Genomic DNA, 24,972 nt, shown 5'->3' on the forward strand with positions numbered 1-24,972 from the left:
TAGTCACATTCATTGGCCTTAAACAGATCAGAAAAGGAAGTTTAAAAACTACAACTACCTTTATTCATGAAATATTTACATTTCATTCATCAGGTACAAAACTTTCAAAATCATGTACAAAGTGTTTATAATGATTCACATTTGTAATTCTATGAATGCACTTCTGTCACGCAAATATGTTGTCAAATATGTATCTTCCTATAAAGTACAAGTTAAATATAATTATTATAATAGATGCTTTTGACTGATCTGTAAAATATTGACATTATTTACAGTAAATATTACAGTACTGCAAATAGCACCCACACAGAGGCATTATTGAACAGTGCTTGAAGAGGAAACAACACATTTATGTTAAAGAAGAATATATTTTAACATATATTATTTGTTGCATTATTGTAAAATGAACAGCTCTATTATGGCCACTGCATCCTACACACTTGAGGTGGAGCATGGCTCAGTAAGTTGTTAAAATTTGTGTGAAGTGGAACAGGAGGTGGTGGAAGGCAGTTACTGGGCACAGTTGCAGGAGGTGGTACAACACGATGTGGATATTCTGCATCACTGCTACCTGGTTGCAGAAGTGTAGAATGGTGTTGTGAGCCATTAGAAGATGGTAAAAGAGATGAGCTTGCTGGAGTCAGGTTTTTCGTTCCACTTGCATACCCAACAACAGAAGGTATGGATGGAACTTGCTGTAAAGAAAAATAATACATACAAAAATAATATGTACCACTATCCATGCAATCCCTAGATATTTTGTTAAAATCAACTGAATTTATGGTAATGCAATAGTTTAAATGAGGTATATTTATTAATTATTATTATTATTATTAAGTGTTCTGTCTTACGACAGGTCCATTGCTCTGCCCAAAAAGATGTAAAATACAGCTTCATAGTTTCACACTGTCATTATGTTTCCAATTATCAACACAAAAAAAATCTATCTCACAAAATGTTTACCTCTATACCAAATTTCACATACAGAGCTATAATAATTCAATAGGTACTTTTATCAACTGTAAAACTATACAACGATTTCATGCCACTGCAATGTCATTATTTCAGTCTACAAAAATGATGTCAACAAAAGTTGCATAATGTTTGGATAACCAAGCAGAACTTCAGGATCCTACAGTAACTTGTACATACATCATACATCTTTATTACAGTCCAAGGATCCATAAGATAATCAGATGACAATAGGATGTTGGAAAAGTCATAATAATAATACAATACATATTATAAAGTACAATTCATACTATTATATAAATGTCACATAATACAAACAAAGGGTTTATCTAAAGTAATGATAAGTCACAAATAAATCTTCCCATTGCATATAGAAGATAAATTATCACCTATTTGTTGTAGTGTCCCTCTCACTAAAAGTTCATGCAGCTGCCGTGTTGATGTTATAAGGGAACGGAATTAAAGGTACAAAGGTGGGATATCACTCAATATGATGTTCATACCCAGATTATCAAAATCTATTCCTTGCTTCAAATATCATTAAGAAGGGGCACATACACACATGATTCCACAAAATAAGGACTTAAGACTGGACCACATTTTAACACTGATGCAAAGATTACAAAAACTACCTGCAAAGCAACTTACCTTGTCATTGATTTCTGGGAAAATTGTGCTGAGGTTAAAGTTGGCAAGAGTGTTGCCACTGGTGTTTGTAGCATTTGGTGAAGTATTAGCTTGCTGCTGCTGCTGATTATGATGTGAGGCACGTGAAAGTGAGACATTTTGTTGTGTTGGGGCACATGATGAAAATGGAGGTAGATGGCTGCCTGAATGATGATTGGTTTGTGAAGTTGTCTGGGTTGGTGGGTGAGGTGTTGGAGGGTATAGGGTTCCTTGAGGGTTTGGTGTGGGGCCTGTGGGGTATAACTGTGGTCCAGGAGGTGCTAGGAATGTGCCACTAGTATGGTGACTTAAGAATGCTCCATCATCAGCACCCAGCATGGGTGAGCCAATCCCAGGTGGCATAGGCAAATATCCCAAATCAACTAAACCTGTAATTCCTGAGCTGGATGATGAAGTTGAGGCTACTGGATCCGGAATCCTCCTCCTACTTCCATTTCCACGTTGTTTTGTTAAAGAACAAGTGCTGTTACTGTTACAAACTAAGTTATTGGTCTGGTGGTGCAGTGTAAGTCCCCCTGCATGGTCACCTAACCTTCGGTTTCCATCACCATCATTAGAAGTCATGTTAGTGCTACCACTTCTGCTGATCTCTGCCACTTGTCCTATTGAGTTGTCATGTCTTGTTGGCATTTGTTGTCCAGTCTGATGATGATGGGAAGAAACAGATGTAGATGCTTGTAAATATGAAGGGTTATGTCGACCACTACTGTTTCGATTTACAGATACGCTTTTCATTATAGGTGATGGGAAGATGAGGGGGTTATTTGAATCAGGTGGAATTATTGCCCCAGTAAAGGTATTACTGCCAGTAAGATCAGACAAGAATCCTGTTGGCAATGAGACAGGAGGAATGCTGGCATTAGTGTGTCCGCCATTTGAATTTGATACAAAGTTTGCTGGAGGGTACAAGCTGGCTGGTCCCTGTCCACTCATATTTGCAGTAGCTGCTGGATAACTGAAAGAAGTGTTGCTGTAAGGCTGTTGATTTTGATGAGTTTGGGTAAAATTGTCATGGTGACTACTTGTTTGAATGCTTGATCCACTGCCATCCTGTTGATGTGATGGCGGTAATTCAACAGGTGGAAAGTAATTTCCTGCTACGATAGCTTCATTACTAAATGATGTTGACATCTGCAGGGATCGTGCAGCTTGATGATGATGATGATGATAGTTCTGATTATGGCAGAATCTTTCAGAAACCAATGGAGGTGGAAGGGTTATAATTTTATTGTTGGCTGATTCTTGTGACAGGTGAGCTGTGTCTTCATTATTCAGTGTGCTACTGCTCAATCCAATGAGAGCCTCAGCAGAATAACTGCTTACAGGTGCTTTATAAGATGCTGTACCTGTTCTGCCTGGTTTCCCTCTATTTGGTGACCAATGGTGATGAGCATTAGCAATGGATGAAGGACGCTGGTTCCCCATATCATGTACAGGTATAGAAAATCCTGTACTGCCTTGGGAAATGGGTGGCATATGAGTTGTGGCATTTTCTGTTGAGTAATGACTAGGTCTGTTTCCATCATTTGCTTTCCCACTGCTGTCTTCTGATATTGGCATAACATTGGTACCTTCTGCAGCTGAAAAACTCATGTTTGTCAACTGTTGTTTCTTGTTGCTATCCCTTTCAATGCTATTATGTGTAGTACTGTTCCTTTTGTTGGATGATGATGATGCAGCATGCTGTCTCGTCTGGGGTGTATTATGCTTGTTACCACCACCAACGTGCCTGCTATTACTGCTTCTCCTCGCTGTGGCATTTACTTGTGTTCTGGATGATCCAGCACCTGATTTCACTGGATCAACCAACTGACTAACAGAAAGAAAGTTTCCTGACACTACTGCAGTTCCTTCAGATGACACACCTTCAGAATGAGCAGTACCAAGGTAATCTTCAGTGCATATCTGGTTGCTATTCCTTGTCTTATTACTAACATTTCCAGTGCTTATTCCTGATTCTTTCTCTGTATGCCTACTCGGAATGTGTCTTACTGACATTTCTTGTCTCCGGTCTTCCAATGTGCCAACCACCACATTCTTTTTATTAATTTCTTCATCACCAAAGTTTGAATGTATGTATGCTTTGTTATGGCTACTATCATCATTTCCAGACATTGGGTAATTAGTACCCAAAGCTAAATCTCCAACTAAGGTTGGCAATGTAGAAGGAACAAAGTTGTTGCCACTCATGTCAGGTGGTATCATTGATGCTGATGTGAAAGGAACTTTCCTTGGTGTCCATGACAATGAATATGCCTCATTACGATAATTTTCTCCAGGAACAGGTAAATCCATAAGCCGTTGATGGGTAGGGTTATGATGCACATTTCTGGTTTCTTCCTTATGGCAAGACAAATGGGATGACTGTCTATTATTTGTATACAAATTTCTATTTGAAGAAAGAACATGGTTCCCATATAATGCTGCATTTCCGACAAAGCTTCTGCCATCAAATGTGGGAGCAGTGGCATTGGAATTACCAATGAATAAATTGTGATTTGATGTAGTACTACAGAATTCAAATTCCTTATTAATTTGAGCAGAACTGGTTTCAGAATTCATAACAGATGTTGATGTATTAGATGCATTGCTTATAGTGGGGTGACCAATAATAGTAGCAGAGGAGGATGCTGAAGTCATTGCATGGCTGCTTGTACGAATATCTGGTGTAGTCATCCAGTTCACTGGAGGTCGATGTTGTTGTGACACTTTCATTCTCTCAGTTGAGTGATTAGTTCTTGTTGGTTGGTGATTTTTTATATCAGCAGCAGAAGGCCCTGGAAACTTAAAATTTTCATTATTTGCATCTTCTTCCTGTCGACCTAGAATCTGATTCTCATTATTTTCACGATGAAACTGTATGTGAGAAGTAGCTGTGTCTCGGTGTGGCATTCCTAGTGATTGCTGTTCTTCATTATTGTATAAGTTTGGAAATGACTCTGTCAATTTGTGCATTTCATCATTCATAGATTTTCTAACATCCATATCATTTTTACACTGTTTCTGGCAGTTATTATTGTGGACTAATCCCTGCATTTCACTGACTGTTGGAATGGGCATTGTTATACCATTATTACTGGAAGTATTCTGAGATATTACCTTTTGTAGTGAAGTGGCTGCTGTAGGAGTATGCAGAGGTATGTTTGTAGATGTACCCTGAGGTGGGACATTAAAGTTTTCATGCTGATTAATGTTACTTGGTGCAGTCATTGGTGACAGAGTAGTCCACGACAAAATACTGAAATTAGATGAATTATGAGCAACAGAAAATGATGCAGCACCTGTCATCTTATTCTGATCACTACTATTGGAAGCTTGGGTAAATACTGCTGTGCAAGTTACTTGTGAAGGCACTGCAGAATAATCATTGTTGAACAGATTATATGAACAGGGTTGTGCAGGCACTGAACTTTGTATGTTGTTATATGAAACACATTTATCTACATGTGAAGAAGTTGGAGCAGAATTTTTTGCTGTATGGCTGGATAAATTATGTTTAATGACTTCTGCAGATGAAGCTACTGAAGTAGAAGATGTAAGTGGCTTGTAGCTGACAGAACCATCATTGTCTCTTAATCCTTCTGTCATTGTACCTTGTTCACTTATCATTTGGGAAGGATGCATCTTATGAAAAGAGTTTTGATTTTCAATGTGATTTGTAACTGTACTCCCTGAAGGCTGAGCATGTGATAAGAGATTTTCACATGTATGATTAGTCTCTTTGTTTGTAAGGAATGTCTGTTTGAGATTCATATTTGCACAAGTTCCATTGTGTTGTGAAGTAAAAGATGTCTGTGGTTTCATGCATAATTCTTCAATATGCTGGCTAACAGAAGAAGAAAATGTGTTGGTGCTAACAGTTAATCTCTTAGTATTGTCTCCATTTGATGCATTCTTTTGAGTTACAGGTTCAAACGTTGAGAGTGATGGTTGGAATAAATCTGATGAAGGGTGACACTCCTGATGCTGCTGACCTGATTTGAATATTGTGATATGTGAATGTGAGCTCAAGATAGGATGCTGGGGAATGTTATTTGTAGATACTGCCAAATTTCCAGTCTCCATTTGCTGCTGAAAGCAAGTTGTATGTGTACTCCCTTTCTCTTCATCCAGTTGAATATTATACACACCAGCATCTATGGATGAACAAGTTTTTATAGTTGATGGCAAAGAATTCTGACTGCAATTTGCCTCTGATATTTTCCGTTCAAGATTGCTAAAGGCTTTCGATTGTGTACCAATGCTTCTGCTTCTGGAATGAAGTTTGTCTCCAGATTCTAAAACATTACCTTCACTAACATTTGACCATTGTTTACCACTGCTCTTGGAGAAATTTTGTAAATGCAATGTTATGCTGGAAGAACACTTTCCTGAATTTTGGCTCTCCTGATTTGACTCTTCAGTTTTTCTTTCATGGTTTCTGCACACAACTGTTTGTTGCTGATCATGCACATTGCACCCAGCAGATATCGCTCTCCCATTATCCCTATCTGAAATAGTACCTGGGGACGACACTGTTGTTATTTTTTGTTGTATTCTGGTTGCAGCTGCCTCGCTTGTCCCTGCTATCTCATTTATGTCATCTAAGCGATGAGGTTTAGATATGTGCTGTGAAGGATCATGTTCAATGTTCCCAATTTGCAGGAGAGTGGATCCCCCTTGCATGCTGTCACTACCAACCTCTTCCTGTGAGTCTACTATCATTTCTGCCACTTTGGATGATGATACTAGAGGGAATGCAAGAAGAAATGCTGCAGTTGGGGAAATAGATTCTGGGTGCTGTCCACTTGATGGCACTTGCAAGGAAGCAAAAAGATCACTTGAAAACTCAGAATTTTGGAGAGATATGTTTAATGAGGCATTATCTGTAGTTTTTGGACCATTGTCTACATCTGTTGAAGTGCTGGTGATGGGAATAAATGTGTTTTCATTACAATGACTTGTCAATCCTGTGGTAGTAAATGTAGGATACAAACTGTTAGACTGTAACAGTGTCAGTGATTTATCTAAATATATCTCATTAGGTTCTGTTTGGTCCATCACTGACTTCTTCTCCTGATCTACTACTGAAGGACATGTTTCAACTGAATTTCCATTACATGTGTCATGTGCCTTTGTATTTCTTATATCTATCTCATGATGGTGCTGAGGCAATATTGAAGATGAAAGCTCTCTCTCTGCGTGGGAAGCATGATCAACTCGTAATGAAGAATATTTTGAACTGTTCTTACTCTTCTCTACATCTCCTTTACCTTCTTGCCAGGATGAGGAACTTGGTAGTTCAATGGATTTCTGTAGTAATGATTTACTGCCTTCATTTTCAACGTTTTCATTATTTTGTAAGGAAACTGAATAATTACATTTTATCAAACAGTTCTGCTGCTTTTTTATTGTAAGATGGCAATTGTCTTCTGAATTTGTGACCTCAACAGTGTTTAGTGATTGGGGTGACTGTGGGAGTTTATTAATTTCCATTACTTGTAAAAGTTGTGATGTATCAACAGAGCTATGTGTATCATAAACTTGCTGGGACACTGACAAATCTGAATTAGTTAAACTGTTGCATTTATCTGTTTCATTGCTTACTTCTTCATGCTGACAAATATCTGATACAGTGGAAGTACTAATTAATAGTGGATTCTTTACAGTCAATTGTGATTCAGACCTTACAAAAGGCCTAGGATTATCCTCTGAAGCAACTTGTTCTCTAAAGGCTTCTGATATTTCACTATTACCCTTTCCTGTTAATTGTACAGTATCTTGTTCTTGCAGGCTAGAATCTTTTACATTTCCTTCTGATGCAATAATTGTATCTTCAGAACACACAGTATCTGTCAAAACTACACTCTTCTCCAAACATTTTGATTCTTCTGAAATCTTTGTAATATTGGGACATTTAATTGGTTTTGTCATGCAGAGAACATCAATTGTGTATGTGCCAGATTTACAAGATTTATGGGTTGTCAGAGCTGATGGTGATGTGCTGTCCAATAATGCAGGGCATAACACAGTGGCTGCATTATTAGTTTCCATGTCAGCATTGTTTGAATCATTACTTTTCATATCATATGTCACTCGTTTTTTCTTATTATGAATCTCTTCATTAGCTTCCTCTTCACATTCTTGCTTTCTCTTTGCAGCTGCAAGGTTTTCATTTATATCCAGGAGTCTTGTTTCTTTCTCTAAACTGCCTTCTATCTGTTTTTCCACATTACCAGAAGTGCAGTATCCATCCTGTTTACAGTTTGATTTATCATTTCTTGTGGCAGCATCAGATATGAGCACTCTCTTTGTCTCATCATTCTTATCTTTATCTTTGACTTTCTCAGAAAATTCTTCAGCTGTCTCTGTTCTTTTCTGTAAGCCATTCCCTTTTTTCATTCTTGAACTGTTCACATTCATATCTGTAACAATGGCTTTGTCATTGCTACCGTCAAGTGACCTCTGTCTACTGTTCTCATTTGCACTTACAATTTTTGTCAGTCTCTCTTTCACCTTACATAAAGCAGTCTTCTTGGTTCCAGAATTTATAACTTTGTCACTTGCACATACCAGCAGACCAGCATTAGCTGGTTTAATATTTTCATTATCATTTTTATTTTTATATTTGCCTGGAGATTTTGTCATAATGTTAGCTACTGGAGCCTGAATCTGTTGACGCTTGACAGGCTGATGCCGTGATGTTAATGCTGGGATGGGAACTTTATTAGCAAATGTAGTTACAGTAGTATCTGAAGTCCCAGGTTTCTTTGAAACCTTTGGGACCAACACTGGAAACAAACGTTGCTGAGGTTTGGAACACGATGTCGCAATCAAAGCAGCACCATTTGATGAGGTAGTTACTGTGACTGCATTCTTCTGCTGCTGCATCATTATCACTGGAGTAGGATTTGCAGGAGGTGGCAAATGATTTGAATTGACAATGAACCGTGTTGGTGTTGCTGTAAGTAGAGTCTGAGGTGGAGGAAGAACAGGAACAATGTTTCCATTTGCTAATATCAGTGTACCAGGTCCAAAACCAGCAAGTCCTGTGTTGTGATTAGTTATAACAGCAGGGGGAGGGCAAGTTTGAATACCAGATGCTATTACTGGTGCAGTTAATAGATGGGACTTGGTTACTGCAACAACACTATTTTGCTTCCTTTTGTTCACTCCAACATTACTAGAGGTAGAATTTGAGAGTACCAAAGACATTGGCTGTGATACCATTGATGTTCTTTTTATTTTCTTTGCTGTCATCGCCTGAGAGCTGGTAGGCATCACAACGCATGGTTGTGTTTGGTGATGGTTCACCACAGAGGTAGAACTTAAGGACGTTTGTTGAGCTCCATTGCTGCCCTGAATGACAATAAAGCCAGGTGGAAGTGGAGCACTTGTGTTGATTAATGTAGAACTTGCAACAGAAGATGTTTCATGTACTGATATTGTTGCTGAATCAACATGGCCTGCTGGGGTTGTATCAATATCATTCATTGTCAACCCCAATAGTTGTGCCACTGTTGGTAATTTGTCACCAAATAATTTTGTTTCTGGTTTTCCTGGTTTTATTTTGTCTTTGGATTTTTTACATACTGTAGATTTCTTTGTGGGACTGGACGGGATATTTGAGGTATTTAGAGTCTGCTTCATTGGAATCACCTTTGGGGAACTGTTAATTACTGTTTTCAGAGGTCCTGCTGCACTTTTTTTTATCATCAGTACTCTACTCAATTTCTTCTTTTTCTTTATCTCCATTTTAGCATTTTTCTGTTCTGCTTTTTCTAAAAAAGAATATCACATACACATTAAAACTATCAGCCTATAACTATAACGTTACTGTGTGAACATAAATTATAACCTCAAAATATCCCCCCCCCCCCCCCACATTAATACTTCTCACAAATTTGTACAGAACCACCTAACAAGAAAAGCTAATACTTTACAAAGTATGGTCTTCCTTAACGAATTTCTTTGCAAATTAAGCAAGACCAGAAAGCAATTTCTCAGTAATGAGAATCACAACAAAAAATACCTGTTTATCACAGGTGGTCTTCAAAGATGGACAGTTTTAAATGATGAGTACTTTATATAACTTTTACTTTCCTTGTAGAAAATTTAAAAATTATTTATTCTATCATAACTGTTTGTAACATTGTCTTCTTATCCATATTTATAACAAAGATAACACTGATTATAAATAATTGTAATGTTTTTCTACTTCCTACAAAATACTTTTATATTTTTGCACAGGAAAGTCTTATTAAGGGCTATTGAATCTTGTACCAAGAAATTTGATAACATTTCTTTAAACTCCTACCATTTCATGTTCTGTGATGTTAATTAATATAAAACAAAAACTATGATTTTATTATTTTGAAGGAAGCGACCCCTTATCAAAACAATATTATTAGTAATTTACAAAATGTCAAAAAGGGCCTTGAATTTTGATGGATGCTTTATCATCATGGTGGTAAATCAGCTAATCTATAACATGAGTATATAAATAAATATAACTTACTCCTCTTTGCCTTCTCCAATAGTATAGGGCCATCCTCCTGGTTGAACTTGTTGGACCATCTCAGGGGACGAGATGAATCTACTGCCAAATAAGGTGGAATGGAGATTCCAGCATCCTGCAGAAGTTTTACCAACTGCTGTACTCGTTTCACCAACTCTTCTATTTGTTGCTTCAGTTGTTGTACTTCTTTTGCTGGTAACAAAATACATCATAATTCAACTTCAATCATTAACATTATTATGAACCTAATGCTTTCCTACATTCAGTGTAGGATGTAAAACAAGTGTGATAATTTGTGTGCAGTTCTGTGTCTTATCTGACATTAAGAAAAGACTATAGGTCTTACAGGATTTTACTTCCAATGGTACCACCAGTATGAAGACAAATTTTTTGTTGCTGTCTCAGACTTGACTGTAACATAGTTACACTTCTTCTGTAACACGGTATTGAAAACAGCTCTTGGTTTATTCATTTGGAAGAAATCTGTAATTTTTTCTGTGATAATAACAATATTCTTCTTCCAAGAAGAAAGATGTTCCCATTTCATGTGGATCATTTAATAATAACATACTGCCTTTTTTAAGTTATCATTGCTCACTAAATGAGATGAAAATCCTGAAGCAGTAGAGTCAGTAACCAAGTAAACATTTGAATCTGCTGACTTTTCAACTTTCTCAGAGCCATTACTTAAAAACATGCAATATGGGAAAATTGGAATATGAGAAATGCATTTAAAACTTTGACTGCTAAACTTCTGAAGATCACTTGATAAACCTGGGAACAGATTGAGTCTATCTTAAATTAATTAATGACACTATTTAATTCCATAGATTACACAGCATCAAATGAAGTGAGAGTATTATCACGCAGAATTTATTATTTGGTCATTATTTATATGTTGGTCTTTTGTGAATACTGTGAAGAAACTTCAGGTTCCACAGCATAAATTTCTTGGCCACCTAAGTAAGTATCAACTGCACACAAAAGACCATTTGTAATGGAGCTGGTTGGTTAGTTAGCTGTGTCCTGACAACATGTACTTACAAGCAAACTCATCCAAGCTGCCATGCAGCAAGTTATCGTTTTCTTGCTGCAACTCACGGATATAATTAGTTGCTTTCTGCAGGATTTCAGCTTTGCTGAGTGTTGAAGCAGGGTCATATTTAGGCAGCAGACTGCTCAGATTGTTGAAGGAAAGTTTGAGTCTCTCTCGTCGGTCTCGCTCCCATACGCGGCTTTTGCCACTGTAACAATCTTTACTCAGTACCTTACATATATAACCATGTATTAAGTCCTTCACTTTCATGGATGAAACATGTGTATCAGATATTGTGCATGCTGTAACACAGAATTAATGTTTAAATACATTCCACTGGAAACAAAAAAGTAAAAAAAATTAATGTCTTACATATACATTAACATTCACAGATAAGAAACAAATATTTACATATATGGGGATTAAATATTACACAGATAACTGAATGAGTGAAACTATCTAACACACAACCAAATGAGATAATTGGAAAAGGGCAGCATGGCAGAATAACTAAACTCAACTGAAGGCAGACAGCAATACCCATATCATCAGCATGGAACTGCATAAACACTGTGAATTTCAGTCTCTACTTTATATTTAACACAGAATATATGTTTAATTATGTGTGGATGTACACTCATCACTTTGGAACAGTCAGTCTGATATCCACCAAAGTTTCAGTGTATGATCATTTATAACATGGCACAGATAAAAAACAGTCTTCTGTGCTATTTATGAATTTTTCACTGAGTTACATACTCCTCTTCCAATCTGGTGGATAAAGACTGGCCACAGAAGTCAAGGCGAAACCACCATGGTACTTTTGCAAGAAACCCCTGATGGGGTCACGACGGTCAAGATTGACCATGGACAATGAAGAAGAAGAAGATACACATTTAAGAAAATGTAAATTCTCAGAGAACATTTATTAATTTGAATTATGTTGCTAATATATGTGTGTAAAATTTCTTTATATTATTGGTTTAATTGAAAATGTAAATGCAGAAATAGCTATTTGTTTCATGTTTCTTCAATAATCACAATTTAAAAGCACTTGCAGCAATTAAAGTTGAATTAATAAAATGACAGTTCAATTGAAATAAGGGCAGCAAAACCTAGTCTTTGGACACCAACTCCTCAAAGTTGCAAATATGACATCTCACTGCCATAAGTCTTTATTAGGTCAATACTTGGAAGAAATTAGTCAAAGTGAAGGATAAGCTATTTGAGGCATCCTATAGCAAACAGAAGAAAGTTTAAATTCTGCTTACTCTTCGAACTGTGTTTACTGTAATAACTTGTATAATAAACCGTAGTGTATTACGTAGTGGTTTAACAAGAAACCGAACAACATCAATTATGTAGAGTCAAACCTAACATTTAATTTTTCCTTGCGTTCATTATTCAAGAGCACATTTCCGGTTAAGGTAAGGAACGAAAAGGAAAGGAACTGCACTAAAGGTTTAATTTCAATATAAATAATGAAGAAAGGAAGCATAACACACTTTAACATATTTGCAAACACCAATACGTGCAGAGGTTAGAAAAGATATGGAACCATCTCACTGAAATACGATACTTGTAAATACACATGATGTATAACCTTAGTTCCTTCTTTGGCATAATTATCGAATACAGAGTAGAATTGTACGATGCTTTTGTCCTTTTACGATTGTCATTATTAAAAATATATTCAATTTCCAAACTAAATCATTTTGATACAGCTGATTTTACGGGTTCTGTCACTCCATTGTTTTTTCTTTGGCAATTACGCCGACATCTTTTGATATTAAATGACAACACAGTGTCGACAGGTGTCACCATCTAACGGAGAAATTGTCCAATGATTAGCTTGTTGGTGGCTGCGTGTGGAATTCGTGTGGGATGACTAGGCTGTTAACCAAAATAACCCTACTGAAAATGTCTCTGCTGCTGTAAGTGTTCGATATGTTCAAATGGTCTATCTGAATAAGCTAAACCTACCAAATGTTGCCTTTGCATTGTATTTTCTAGTTTACGGTTTTGGTTATTGAGGTCCACGCAATTAGCTGACAAGTAGCGCCTGCTGTAAGAAGTATCCTATAGCAGGAAGAACTTTGCAAATTATTAAATGTTTTTCCATGATTTAATAGTAATTTGTTTTCACTAGTAAGAAAGACGCAAGTAGGAGTTACAATTTCACGATGTTGAAATTAGTTTTGTTCAAGTACATTATGGCGGCAAAACTTTGAACTTTTGGCGCGCTTGAAAGGTATGTGGGAATGGGGATAAATAAAAAGTAGCCGCAATTAGTGATGGTTCCCATCGAATTAAAACGCAAATGACTTGGTTGTTTGGAACTTACGAATAATGTGAATAATTAGAAGACAATCGATTTTATTCGCTATGTAATCGAATGTTTTCATTCGGAAGACAGTCGAAGAACACATCGAATCCTTCCGATATAGTTTCGACTTTGCAGTTTCATTATAACTATGTAGTGGGGAAGTTGAATACGTAGTCTTGGAAATGACGTAGAAGGGCTGTTACAGCTGCTTCCTTTTCAATCAATCGAATCCGAATGTGGTTTGAAATTAGATACTTCTAATTGTGTGTAAATTTTATTTATTTTGTAGTTTACAATAGCCTGGCATTACATATCATACCATTTATGAATGCACATATAAGTCAATAAATGCAAAATAACTTTTCGTTCAGAATTTGTATCATGCAAAAATAAACCCATAGTAAAGTGATTTACAATTTATAAAATATAACGATAGAACACGTAAAGACACACCAAAAGGATCCAAAACATTTACATGCATTTTTTATTTTATTTTTGATTTGCTTCAGGAGGATCATGCCCGGGCCTCGCAAACGTTTTAGTTTCCTGTGCGGACCTGTTCACACAGTAAGAATCAATCATTTCGTAAGTCTATTTTAAAAGTTATGTACCGAAATTAACACGGTGGCTCCCATGAAGATTACTGGTGGCTCACATGAGTATACATTTCAGTACCAAGACAGCCACCGCCAGAAACAATCGCTTGGGAGCCAACGTGATATAGGCCTAAGTACTTAAGAACTAGTATTTATATAAGAGTCTTCTAATATACCTATGTTTTAAATAATGAGTTGCAATGTCTATTTGAAAATATTCAATTCCCTAATTGCATAACAGAATCGTTTGGATAAGGACAAGATAACAGCCCATAATTTATTTCCTATTTGTTTATTAGTAATCTGAAATTGTGTTATTATGCCTAACCGCAGGAGGTTTAAAGCGTGTTTATTTCATCTTTTTTTTTTAATGTTGCAATTTTAATGTCCTCGACAGTTGATGACGTCTCGAATGGACGTCACACGTATGGATCGACGATGTGTGAAATGTGTCACGTGGCTTTCTTGTACAAGTTAAAGAAAATAAAAGCAAACTTAGAAAGAGTCATTTGGGTGTAGTCCAAATTGTCGCCTGATTTATTTTGGACAGATATACTTTTCCCCCCGCCCTTCTAAGAGAGAGGCTATGTTCGTCGCTGTTCGCGTTCCAACTCGCGTTGTTGTTAGCTCTGTGAGATGCGGGGGCATTCGAAAGTTATTTTCTATTGCTACACGTCTCTTGCTGTCTGTACCAGGCGTCCAGTTGTGGACATGGTATAAGAAATAAAGAATAGCTTCGATAATGACATTCCGCACTTGTAAATTATGAAATCTACAGTAAATTTCATAGTTTTCATCCTGTGTTTCTACTCTTTCGTTACTTCTTGAACTTAGCGCTTTAAAGGACATTCACAGCCTGTTTTAATGTCGAATAACAGGGCATTTCGTCAAAAGATGGGTTATGTTCTGTTCTCAGTATAAACAGCGATTATTCTACTTAATATCTGTAACTGGATGATTTCTTGTAGGTACAAACAGAATTTTTAAAATTTATTTAGATGGTAGATAATACTTAATTACCTTCAACCGACCAATGACTAAATTAAATTGTTTAAAACACAATAGTTCGGGTTTCTTTGCCGAAGAGTTTGATGCTTGAAACAGTTCACCTGTTCCATTGACATTCTCAAGTCGTCAGTATTATATTATTATTATTATTATTTATTTGACTGCAAATGGGTTTTTACCCGGTGGCAGTGGTCCTACAATAAGACACAACAAAACATAAGACAACAAAAACAATAAGTTTAAATATGCTTAATGTATGTTTAAATACACCTACTGAAATATTTATTAACGTAGCATTGCAGCTTGTATATTAACTAGACAAATGTGGACGTGTTAATTAAGATGACAGGACCCCGGATACTGACGAGGTAGGTCTACGTCTCCATCATGACATGACTTTCCACCAGACACGTCGGCCTGTCTCTTGTTATCTGTCTAGGTCTCTTTATGTGTCACAGTCTGCCGTTATCTTCATATTGAACTGTGCCTTTCTGAATGAGGTATGAAAGGCCATTTTAGAACTCTCCTTATTCTGTATGAAAGACGAAGTAGGATTTAAGGTTCTCACGGCTTCGACTAAGAAGATCGCTGTCTTCTGGGTTGTAGAGCCGTGTAGTCTGGCAGAAGTTTACCGATGTTTCAGACGTGCCTGCTGGCTCCATTATCAGGGCTATCATTACAGCCATTCTCGTATTATCGTGTTATTCGTGTATCTGTCCCCAAATAATGTTTATTGTTTTTGTTTATTATACGACGCTGTCGGTGCAAACTTAATTAACTCTGGTGAATGTTAGCCTATCTTTGACTGTCTTTATTGAAGGCATCCTGCATTGTAATAGCTTTTGTATACCACTTAAAGATCGTCTACGACGACCGAAACATGTAGGGGAAAAGCGGTATATAACACGCTGAAATAAATAAGCTGTATAGACGAACGATATTTATTATTAATATTATTATTATTATTATTGTTATCGTTGACTGAATTAAGTTAAGATGGGAATGTACAAGGCATAAGGGAGGGCCCAATAGACACATAGACATTTCTAAAAATTAGAATGAGCTGTTTCTGAGAAAAATGTCCGCTGTAAATGATGCTTTCACACACGTTAGAAACATTTGTAATAATGATGGATTGGATTATAAAGGTCCAGATGAAAGTTGAATAGCGGGCTTTTGATACTGCTACTAACCCTCTCGCCCTGGCAGTTTGTAATAAATATAAGATACCAGTACAAATATAAATAAATGTATGGCTAATGGGAGTGTAAGAACGCAAGTGCGTGGCTTATATGAAATTCTAAATAGCTGTACCGGTAGCATGACAGTATTATGAACTCCTATTTCCTACTTATATATTTTGAAATTACTACTTAGCGATTTTACTGGCTCTGCAACAAGAGGGATTCAATGTATTAAAGGATAACAATAATGAAATAGTTCATCACTTTATATACGTCATCATTTCCTACTTAGTCTCCACTTCAAAGTTTATAACCAGTGTATCGTTTCCATTGAATCTTTAGGTAATTAGTGGTCTGTCAGACAACTGAGTCTATTAAAATGAGGACATTCAATGCAAGTTTCCACAAATCAAAAGAGAGCAAGTGTCAGACTAGACCCTCAATAGAACTAATCGGTCCATACTTTAAAATGCATGCTCATACATAACTAAGTAACTCCACGGAGTGGAATCCTTCCTGAGAAACAAATAAACACTCACTTATCAAAGACATCTCCGCCTCTTTGGAACTCAGAAGGTTCATTGCCGTCTTTACAAGAGCCCGCCAGTGGACCCTATCCAGAGCCAGTTGAATCCTGCCCACATTCTCACACCCTATTTATTTAACATCCATTGTATTATCATCCTTCCACCAATGTCTAGGTATTCCAAATGTTTTCTTCCTTTCAGGCTTTCCGACTAAAATGTACCATTTGTTATCTCTCCTATTCTCGCTACTTGTCCCGCCCATCTCACCTCTATTTGATCATCGTAGTGATATTTTTACTCTTCAGGGAACCAAACTAAAATACAATTCGAATTAGTTTTATGGTTCGTTCTATTGTGTCTATAAATACTTTTACTGTTAAACCATCAGATAAACCTACCGTTTTATTACGTAAACATTGGAGTTGCTTTCTGCCCGACATAGGCAATGACAGAAGGAACAGCGGAATTTGATTACTTAATGGGGAACTGATGTGAGCAGCAGAATATCTTTCTACGGGACATCATACAGCTTCTACGATCGAAATATTTCTGAAGCTGAGATTCACATTTAAAGAAAAAACACTTATCTCGCTTTTGGTCTGAATTTTAACAGCCGACATTCATGGCTGGCTAGATGATAAGGTTACCAGAGTTCCTATCACCCAGAAAGACCCGACCAAAAGTCTCGTAGATTAGCATAGGTTATCGTCTGTTAGCATGATTTGTTGTACTCATTTTTTAAACCTTAGAATCGTCTGGCATTATGCTGTGGCAACTGTATTTGAAAATAAACCCTCATATATTTCGTGCGACTTATATTTTACCCCTGTTAAAATTCAAGGTTTGAGGCAAGAATTTCCGGTTGTTTGAGCAATTATTTTCTTATCGTTTCAAGTTAATTGGACGAATGCCAATGTGACAAAAACGTTTTCGTTAGTTTAAAGGGATGGTGTCAGAGGTGAAAAGATTATAATGAAACGTAGAACTTGGACTCAGAGGGAAGACAAGAATAACATGCACATGTGTATCTAAACTCTAAATTGTTTTCATAAATCTTAATTTAAATTGAAGATAAGAAAAGTGTCTCAATAAAAGTTATACATTTTTCTAAGAACTATTGCCACTCAACGTTTCGGAACAGTGCGTTAGTTTTAGAGAAGTCGATTATTAGAAACCAATTAGGAGCCTCACGTGTCTGTAACACCCATGAGACAGGTTTGGCAAGCATGCAGAAGACGGGGGGAAACAAGAAGTTGAATCAGATCAAGTGGAGCGAATACAAGAGTAGTTTACTGTTTTAACACGTTGCAACTGCAATTAACGGTTTGCCAGCACAGGAGTCTGGCCAATGGCTCTTCATATAGTTGCTTTATTTTGCTTCTAGTGTTCCATTTCAGGCCGTCAGTGTCAATGTACCAGGTCACCAGGTTTTCACTACAGGTCCCCTACCAACCCCTTTCAGAAATTACTTGGTCAGTCAAGAGTCATTTGAACATTCTCAGAAGGGTCCAGCAAATTTATACAACTCTATTCTTCCTAGCAAGAATTCCTCCTGTTTGAAGACCGATAAAAGACAAATTGAGAAAACACATTTAAAATATTTTCTTTTGATGGCTAACATACTTCCTACCGTGCCATGTGAAAATTCCTTTGGTGGTGTATCAGATTAAAATTCTTAAGGAGTCCACTGATAGTGGTATGATATTCATACAAAGTTTATGATAGTCGATTAATTTGTTAACGTTTTTATAGGCTTATTTAACGATGCTACTAAGAACAATGTGAAGAGACATAGTCACAATCCCAGTTTTCTCGGTGAAACATGAAAAAATTCCAATAATCGGGATTCCATAGTACGGGGGTTGTAGCATACATGAGTAGGCAATCACAGTTATTTGAAACAACGTCATATGAACTGTCTTGTCAAAGAAAGTCTGTTCCCACTCTTAATACAGGACGTTGTCTCCAAACTCTCTAAGTCAAAAAAAATATGCAATGTAACGTCATGTAATTGGGAACATGAGCTGAGAATTAGAACTTAACCTCAGAGTACATTCCATGACAGAGGTTGCCATTTTGTGGGCAGCTAACCCTCAACGCGTGATTTCAATGGCACTACTGGGTTGGTTGCTAAAATAAGAGATGGTCCGTAAGCTGATGCGGGATGCTGTAGAGGCTTGGATCAATAATTCACTCTCGCAAATTTGACCTGCTTGCTATTGGCTTACACCGTGATGGAACTCCGCCCTCATCCCCTTTTGATGAAATACTTGAATCCAAGGGCGGATACCTTGAAAAACTTACGTTTCGTAAAACTAAAGCAGATGATATTTGAGGCTGCTGTTTAATTGTCTGTGCGCCATGTTCCTCCGAGATTTCCATGGAGTTTATTGTTAGTTATTTAACAATGCTGTCCCAATTGTACAGGTTATGTAGCATAGAGTGGGATCATGAATTTAAAGGATGTGCAAATATTACGTAATGGAAGGCTCCAGAATTTGCACTCTTCACTTCATGTCGTTTGCATGTTTGTTTAAACAAGCATTCGGACGACATTAAAGCACTGCAAAAATGTACTAATGCGATTTACTTTCACTAATTTGCGTGATTATTAATTTTGCCTATATTGAAGTATTCGAAAAGAACTTCTTATTTTCAAGTCTTCAACGTTTCGGGTTGCGTAACATCACGGCGTTACTGGCAAAACGTGAAACTGTATATACATTAACATTACATGTAACATAGACACACATAATTAAGTGTGGCGAGGGACAAAATATATTTGAATACCAACGAATGTGGTATCTCTGGCACTGTACACCGGTCAATCGACTATAGTTGTGTTTCTTGCGAAAGTGGTTTCTGTTTCTGGAAAGTCCTTTTTTCTAGTCTGTTGTAACCACTATATGGATGAGCTGGCAGTTCCATTCGTTCCTCAGTCATTGTGATAACAATCAACTGACGACCGCAGTGCGATAACTGAGGTCAGTGTACCATGGGGTCAGAATGCAACGTTACAATATTGATACTGGTGATATTCTACTGGAAGCTAGAGACATAACATACAGGGACGTTAAACACTACGTTTGGAGTATGTCTGTTCTTGGTTTACTCTTCAATGTTTACTTATTACATTGTGTTGAATGAGAAATTACATCATCATGAGAGCGGAAAGAGGCAGTCGTGGTCCCATTTCATGTATTATATGAGCGTCTGACTGTGGTACTAAGGAAAGCCACGAAAAACTTCAATCAGAATAGCAGATTTTCCGGCAGAGGTCCGAGTATCTCTGTCTATGCAGGAACAAGCTTTCTCGTCATACTGTATCTCTGGACTCTTCAAATTCTGTGTAAATCACGCATATTAAATTCTTGGATAGCTCGTAAAAAAGTCTGTATGTCTTTACGACTTCCTCGGCATTCCGTACTAGTTTACATTATTACTGTCCCGTGTCACAAATATAATGGAACTTTGAACTTCTGAAGCCAGAAGAGAAAACAGAATAATGAAAGTAATGTCTGATAACTCCATTTAAAACACACACAACTTTTGACCTCTGGTTGCATCAACATGGGCACGCATTGTTTAAAAAGTGACAGTATTAGTTGCAGACTAATTGCTGAAAATGTAGCTAGTTAATCCACCATCATCAACTTGTTATATATTCCTTCAGAAGTAAACAAGGTTAGCTAGAGGGTATCATTCTGTGTATTACCTCCCCAAAGGTCGCTGTTACGGGTCATAGTAGTCTGATGGATAACCCATAACCAAAGGGTTAACGAAGGGGCCATTATTTCATAATGTAACTTCTTACTGTTTTTCTGATCCCAAGCCTTAATAAATATAATCGGAACATTATACGACACAGTGGAACCCATTTCCGTTCTGCTCGAGCACTAGGCCTATTATACCTACCCTTCCCTGCACATCTTCATGGCGTATAGCGACTGTCTTCACCCGAATTCAATCTGCTCTTAATTTACTCATTAATCAAAGTCTGATTTGTTACTTGCAAAATATGGAATTATAAATTATAAATTATGTTTCCAATCCCATGTGTCTGGATCTTTTGCTTAGGACAAGCTGTTACGGTACTACGCTCTTTACATTGTCAAAAGTAAAAGCTTAGGCGAAGTTACCACGTTGACATCAAAACGACACTACTTAAGCGGAAAGTTCCTCACAGCGATAGGCAGTATCAGATATCGAGGGTGTTAACACAGAGCGCTTTCTTATACCAGGTTACTATTTTCGTCATACATTATAAGAATCTCACGTTTTCGGTACAAGCACATCAGTGGCCCGCGGACCGGGTAACGCCCTTCTGAATTCAGAACTACAACAGCTCAATGGTGACTGATTTTAACATTTATCTTGTTTCTGACCAAGGTTTATATTTATTCTGTATATTATAAGTCATTATGTGCGTACATTTTACTAATCTTTTTCGTTAGTCCCGTACGAGGCTGCAACAGAGACCCCAAAACAGCAGCTGTTTTACAGGGAATTATGGTATCAGTCTCGAACCAATCGATGGATATTCTTATTGTTTCTGTTACTGCACCACTTGTATCGCCATCTTGTCAATTAGTCTACCCCTCATGTCTAATAGCCCAGTAATGAGTTAATACACAACAGCAGGTGTCTTCGCAGCTGTATCACTGAGCGTCGTGTAATGGAAACAATATGGTCTGGATTACAAATTTAGGTTATGTTGCCACATGTAACAGCCTTCATTGGAGTTACAGTTTCAAATGAGTCACAAAATAAGATGTTATTTTAATGTCATACAGTACGGAAAGAAAGTCGGTCTTGAGTCTTATTCATTCGGTTAAAGAAAAATATTAATTCTGAATATGAATAGGCCATAAAAAGCCTAATCTGTAAAGGTAAAAGAAAGGAAAAGTAAAATCCTTGGTGTTTTGGCCTTCTATTTGCGGAAAACACCGACTATAATCATAAAACTGTAATTAACATAATAATTAAGTTTTATGGTATCACATCCGTAGACGCGTGTGTGTGATGTTTCATCTAGATATAGGCCTGTTCTACATGGTTTTATATTTAATGGCTAAATTATTGAATCCTTATATCTATGCATGTATATTATGAGTAGTGATAAAATTTATGTGAACGTTATTTTTGGATAAAAATTATAAGCACAGATTCGACGCGAAAATTTGAGGTTGTGTTTTTGAACTGAAAGAATGTAGACTACTTGCCACGATCATGTCAGATCTGAGTGATACTTTTTACGCTTCGTAGCTGTTAAAGTCACGATTCTTTTCTTGCAGACGGTCAATAAGTTAATTCAACTGTTAAACTCTATTAGGGCAAGGAGAAGTATGAACCACCGTTTAGTGTATGAGTATACCATTTCTCAATAACGAAGGAATAATTTACTGAAAACTGATTAGACGGTTAAGTTAGAAATAATGAAAGATTTGATGATCTCACTCGTTTATATAACGTGTTTATCCGTTCTGGGACATTAAATAGGATGTAAAAATAAGTGTCTTTGACTATCTTGCTTCAGTCTGCATTATAGGCTATTAAATTAGATATGAATTTAACAAAATGAGTCTATGTATAGTAGAGTAAAAATATTAGTACAAGAGGATATCTTCTTTTAAGATGGGCGAACGGATTGTAATTTTAACAATGGTATACAATTAAATCTGGATAAAATGAATAGGTTATCGAGTCTACAGTATTTTTAATTAAATTATTTTTTGTCTAACTAAAAGGCTGCGATGAGAAACTTTACTTTTATTAAAGCGGCTCACAGAAATAACTTGCGCTGAGGGAAGTTCGATTCTTTGCGCCCTTCTCCTTGAAGTTCAGGATCGGCTGGAAATTGTCAAGGAACAAAGCATTTTCTGAGGAGATAAATTTCTCTCAGCTGACAGCCAAGAAATTAACCGCCTTTAATGTAATGCATTTGTCATCTCCCCATTCGTATTACGTTCCCTATCATCCGATCCCCGCTGATTTGATTGAAAACTAAAATTATAAAGCTCCTAATTGTGCAGTTTTCTCCATCCTCGTGTTACCTTCTCTGAGATGCAAATAATCTCCTAGCACTTTGTCGACAGACATCGTCGATAAATTATATGTTATTTCTGAGGATGAAATCCAGTTTCGCACCCAAGGTATAAAATGTCATGTGAAATTATAATTTTGTATACGAAGTGTTGTGAACGTCAGGACACACTGGCCGTCCCAGGATGCGAATTTGTACCAAAGTGGAAGACGGCTATTTTGAATACTGTACGTAAAAGAGTATTATGTCTGCTGGTTAAGATAATTGTCTCGAGCAGACATGAAAAATCATGAAATTAAAAGCGAAATCGCAGAGGAAGATAGATATATATATATATATATATATATATATATATATATGGGTGTGTGTGTGTGTGTGTTTTCATTTGAAGCGTGTCCTGATTTTTGTACCAATCTGTTCTATAAACTTCAGGTTTTAAGGAGACGGGAAGATAAAGACGTCTTTCTAATATAAGGTACATAAGCTTCTGGAATACAGTAGTAACTTTTCAGATATTTTTTTACGATAAAATATGCAATTTGTGATCCGGTCCCTGCCCACCGGGTACACATTGCACTCTTTATCTACAACTTATCAGTGTACATCTGAGGTACAAGTGGTATATATTCTAGGTGACAGTTCTGAAGGTCCAGCAGGACATATTCGAACTTAAGAATGTACTCTAATGCTTCTTGGATTCAAACCCTTGATGTTTTTCCGCCAAGTAACGAAAATTTAAAATGTAATTACAAGAATACCCAAAAAATTGGCACCATTGCATGTGTCTAATATTGTCATCGATTGCTCTGTTTTTAGTTACACGTGGTGTGTAAGCCGCTAGTCACACCCAGCCTTAGCAATTAAGTAAGAATGTAGCAGGGGTCTGGCGTTGCAGACCTGAGCTTCATTTATTCACTATGTCCAGTTGACTACAGTCCCCATTACGGTTGTTAAAGCAAGTTTACTGAATCTCACATAGTGCCTTAATTAAAGGTACTTTTATAATGCAACACTCTGGTTTGCACTTTTTGTTAATCTTGAAAGCAAATGTATGTCCAACGAGTTTCTTACCATGCAAGTTGTATGCAGTGTAGTGGTGGAGGTAATTTTTTTTTTAAAGAGACAGGATACGAGGATGTGGACTGGATTCAACTAGCTCAGAATAGGATCCAGTGGCGGATCTTGTGAGCACAATAAAGAAATTTCTGTTCCATAAAACACACGTATATTCTTGACTATCGGAGCGATTAATAGCTTTTCAACAAGAACAATGCTTTTTGGAGTTTGCTTAATTAGTACTGGAAGGGACATGGCACTTACGTTTTCTAACTTTTTGGAAGATGCTTTTAGGCCAAACTGCACCATGGTCTCAGATACAAAGTATATGAGCACATGATTTTCTTAATCTGTTGCAATAAAAATATCTGAGTAAACAGACTGTCGCCACTAGTGAAAACAAATTAGATCAGCTCCTTCCAGTACACCGAATTGATTTGGTTGCTCACATGATGACGGAAGCAGAGTTATGAAACACGCATTAGTTTAGATGATTTCGGTAACACAAAAACGTGTTCCGGTAAACGCCTGCAGCGCTCATTATATTAATACATACATTTACATACACATTTTGAAACAAAATTCTTGTCCTGTATTCTCAAGCCACTATTTTGGATTATGCACATTTATAACCCACAATTATTTTCGCCTAGAATTATCTACAGAAAACGCAACAGTGCTAAATTAATTGGTAAATGACTCCACTTGGCATAATCATGCTAACGGTTGCTCTGGTAGTTGGGGGATTCCCCACAGCGTGTTTCCCCGACTGCTTATCCAATATAATCGCAGCTACCCTCAATATCTGGAACCTTTTTTCTCCATCTAGATTATTACACAACATTTAAATTATTTACTGTATAAAATCGCGAACATCCGATGTTCCGCAGGATTCAGGATGGGAGTTGAGAATTTTACCTTTCTGTGGCAAGTAGAGATATTAATTATGACTACGCTTTCACTTCGCAGGCACCTCTAAATAAAATGCCTACTTGTGGCTGGCAGATTCTCTCTCCAGTAGCAGGTTTCGGCACTTGATA

At 37.0% G+C, this 24,972-nt stretch overlaps 1 protein-coding gene and 1 long non-coding RNA gene across 5 annotated transcripts in view; one reads left to right on the forward strand and one right to left on the reverse strand.

The window, feature by feature from the left end:
• Positions 1-40: 40 nt before the first annotated feature.
• On the reverse strand, positions 41-12,976 carry LOC110828541 (uncharacterized). Of its 2 annotated transcripts, none has more exons than XM_022061347.2 (5): positions 12,796-12,976; positions 11,201-11,400; positions 10,157-10,348; positions 1,621-9,419; positions 41-695 (listed from the first exon to the last, which is right to left on the reverse strand). In XM_022061347.2, exons 1-5 carry the CDS (start codon positions 12,813-12,815, stop codon positions 417-419), a joined length of 8,490 nt encoding a protein of 2,829 aa, XP_021917039.1. In that variant the 5' UTR covers positions 12,816-12,976; the 3' UTR covers positions 41-416. The 2 variants fall into 2 exon arrangements, with proteins under 2 accessions (XP_021917039.1, XP_021917040.1); XM_022061348.2 differs by lacking the exon at positions 12,796-12,976 and adding an exon at positions 12,698-12,720.
• A 14-nt stretch (positions 12,977-12,990) lies between these two features.
• The window catches only part of LOC147872447 (uncharacterized), a 52,936-nt gene continuing 40,954 nt past the window's right edge, over positions 12,991-24,972 (forward strand). For 2 of the 3 annotated variants that reach the window (XR_015537303.1, XR_015537305.1), the window contains exons 1-2: positions 12,991-13,126; positions 14,028-14,085. This is a non-coding gene — a long non-coding RNA (uncharacterized LOC147872447). Of the gene's footprint in view, positions 13,127-14,027; positions 14,104-24,972 lie in introns of all 3 variants that reach the window. The other variant, XR_015537304.1, reaches the window with a different exon arrangement.

This window comes from Zootermopsis nevadensis, unplaced genomic scaffold, assembly GCF_977971745.1.
Source record: "Zootermopsis nevadensis isolate Lab colony 2312 unplaced genomic scaffold, Znev_1.0 Znev_ptg000027l, whole genome shotgun sequence".
NCBI lineage: Eukaryota > Metazoa > Arthropoda > Insecta > Blattodea > Termopsidae > Zootermopsis > Zootermopsis nevadensis.

Coding starts and splice junctions, on each gene's coding strand:
- LOC110828541 (XM_022061347.2), bottom strand. CDS start 12,815: ATGCCAAAGAAGGAACTAAG. Junction 9,420..10,156: donor ATTGGAGAAGGCAAAGAGGA/GTAAGTTATATT, acceptor ATTCTTTTTTAG/AAAAAGCAGAACAGAAAAAT. Junction 696..1,620: donor TCCCAGAAATCAATGACAAG/GTAAGTTGCTTT, acceptor TTTTCTTTACAG/CAAGTTCCATCCATACCTTC.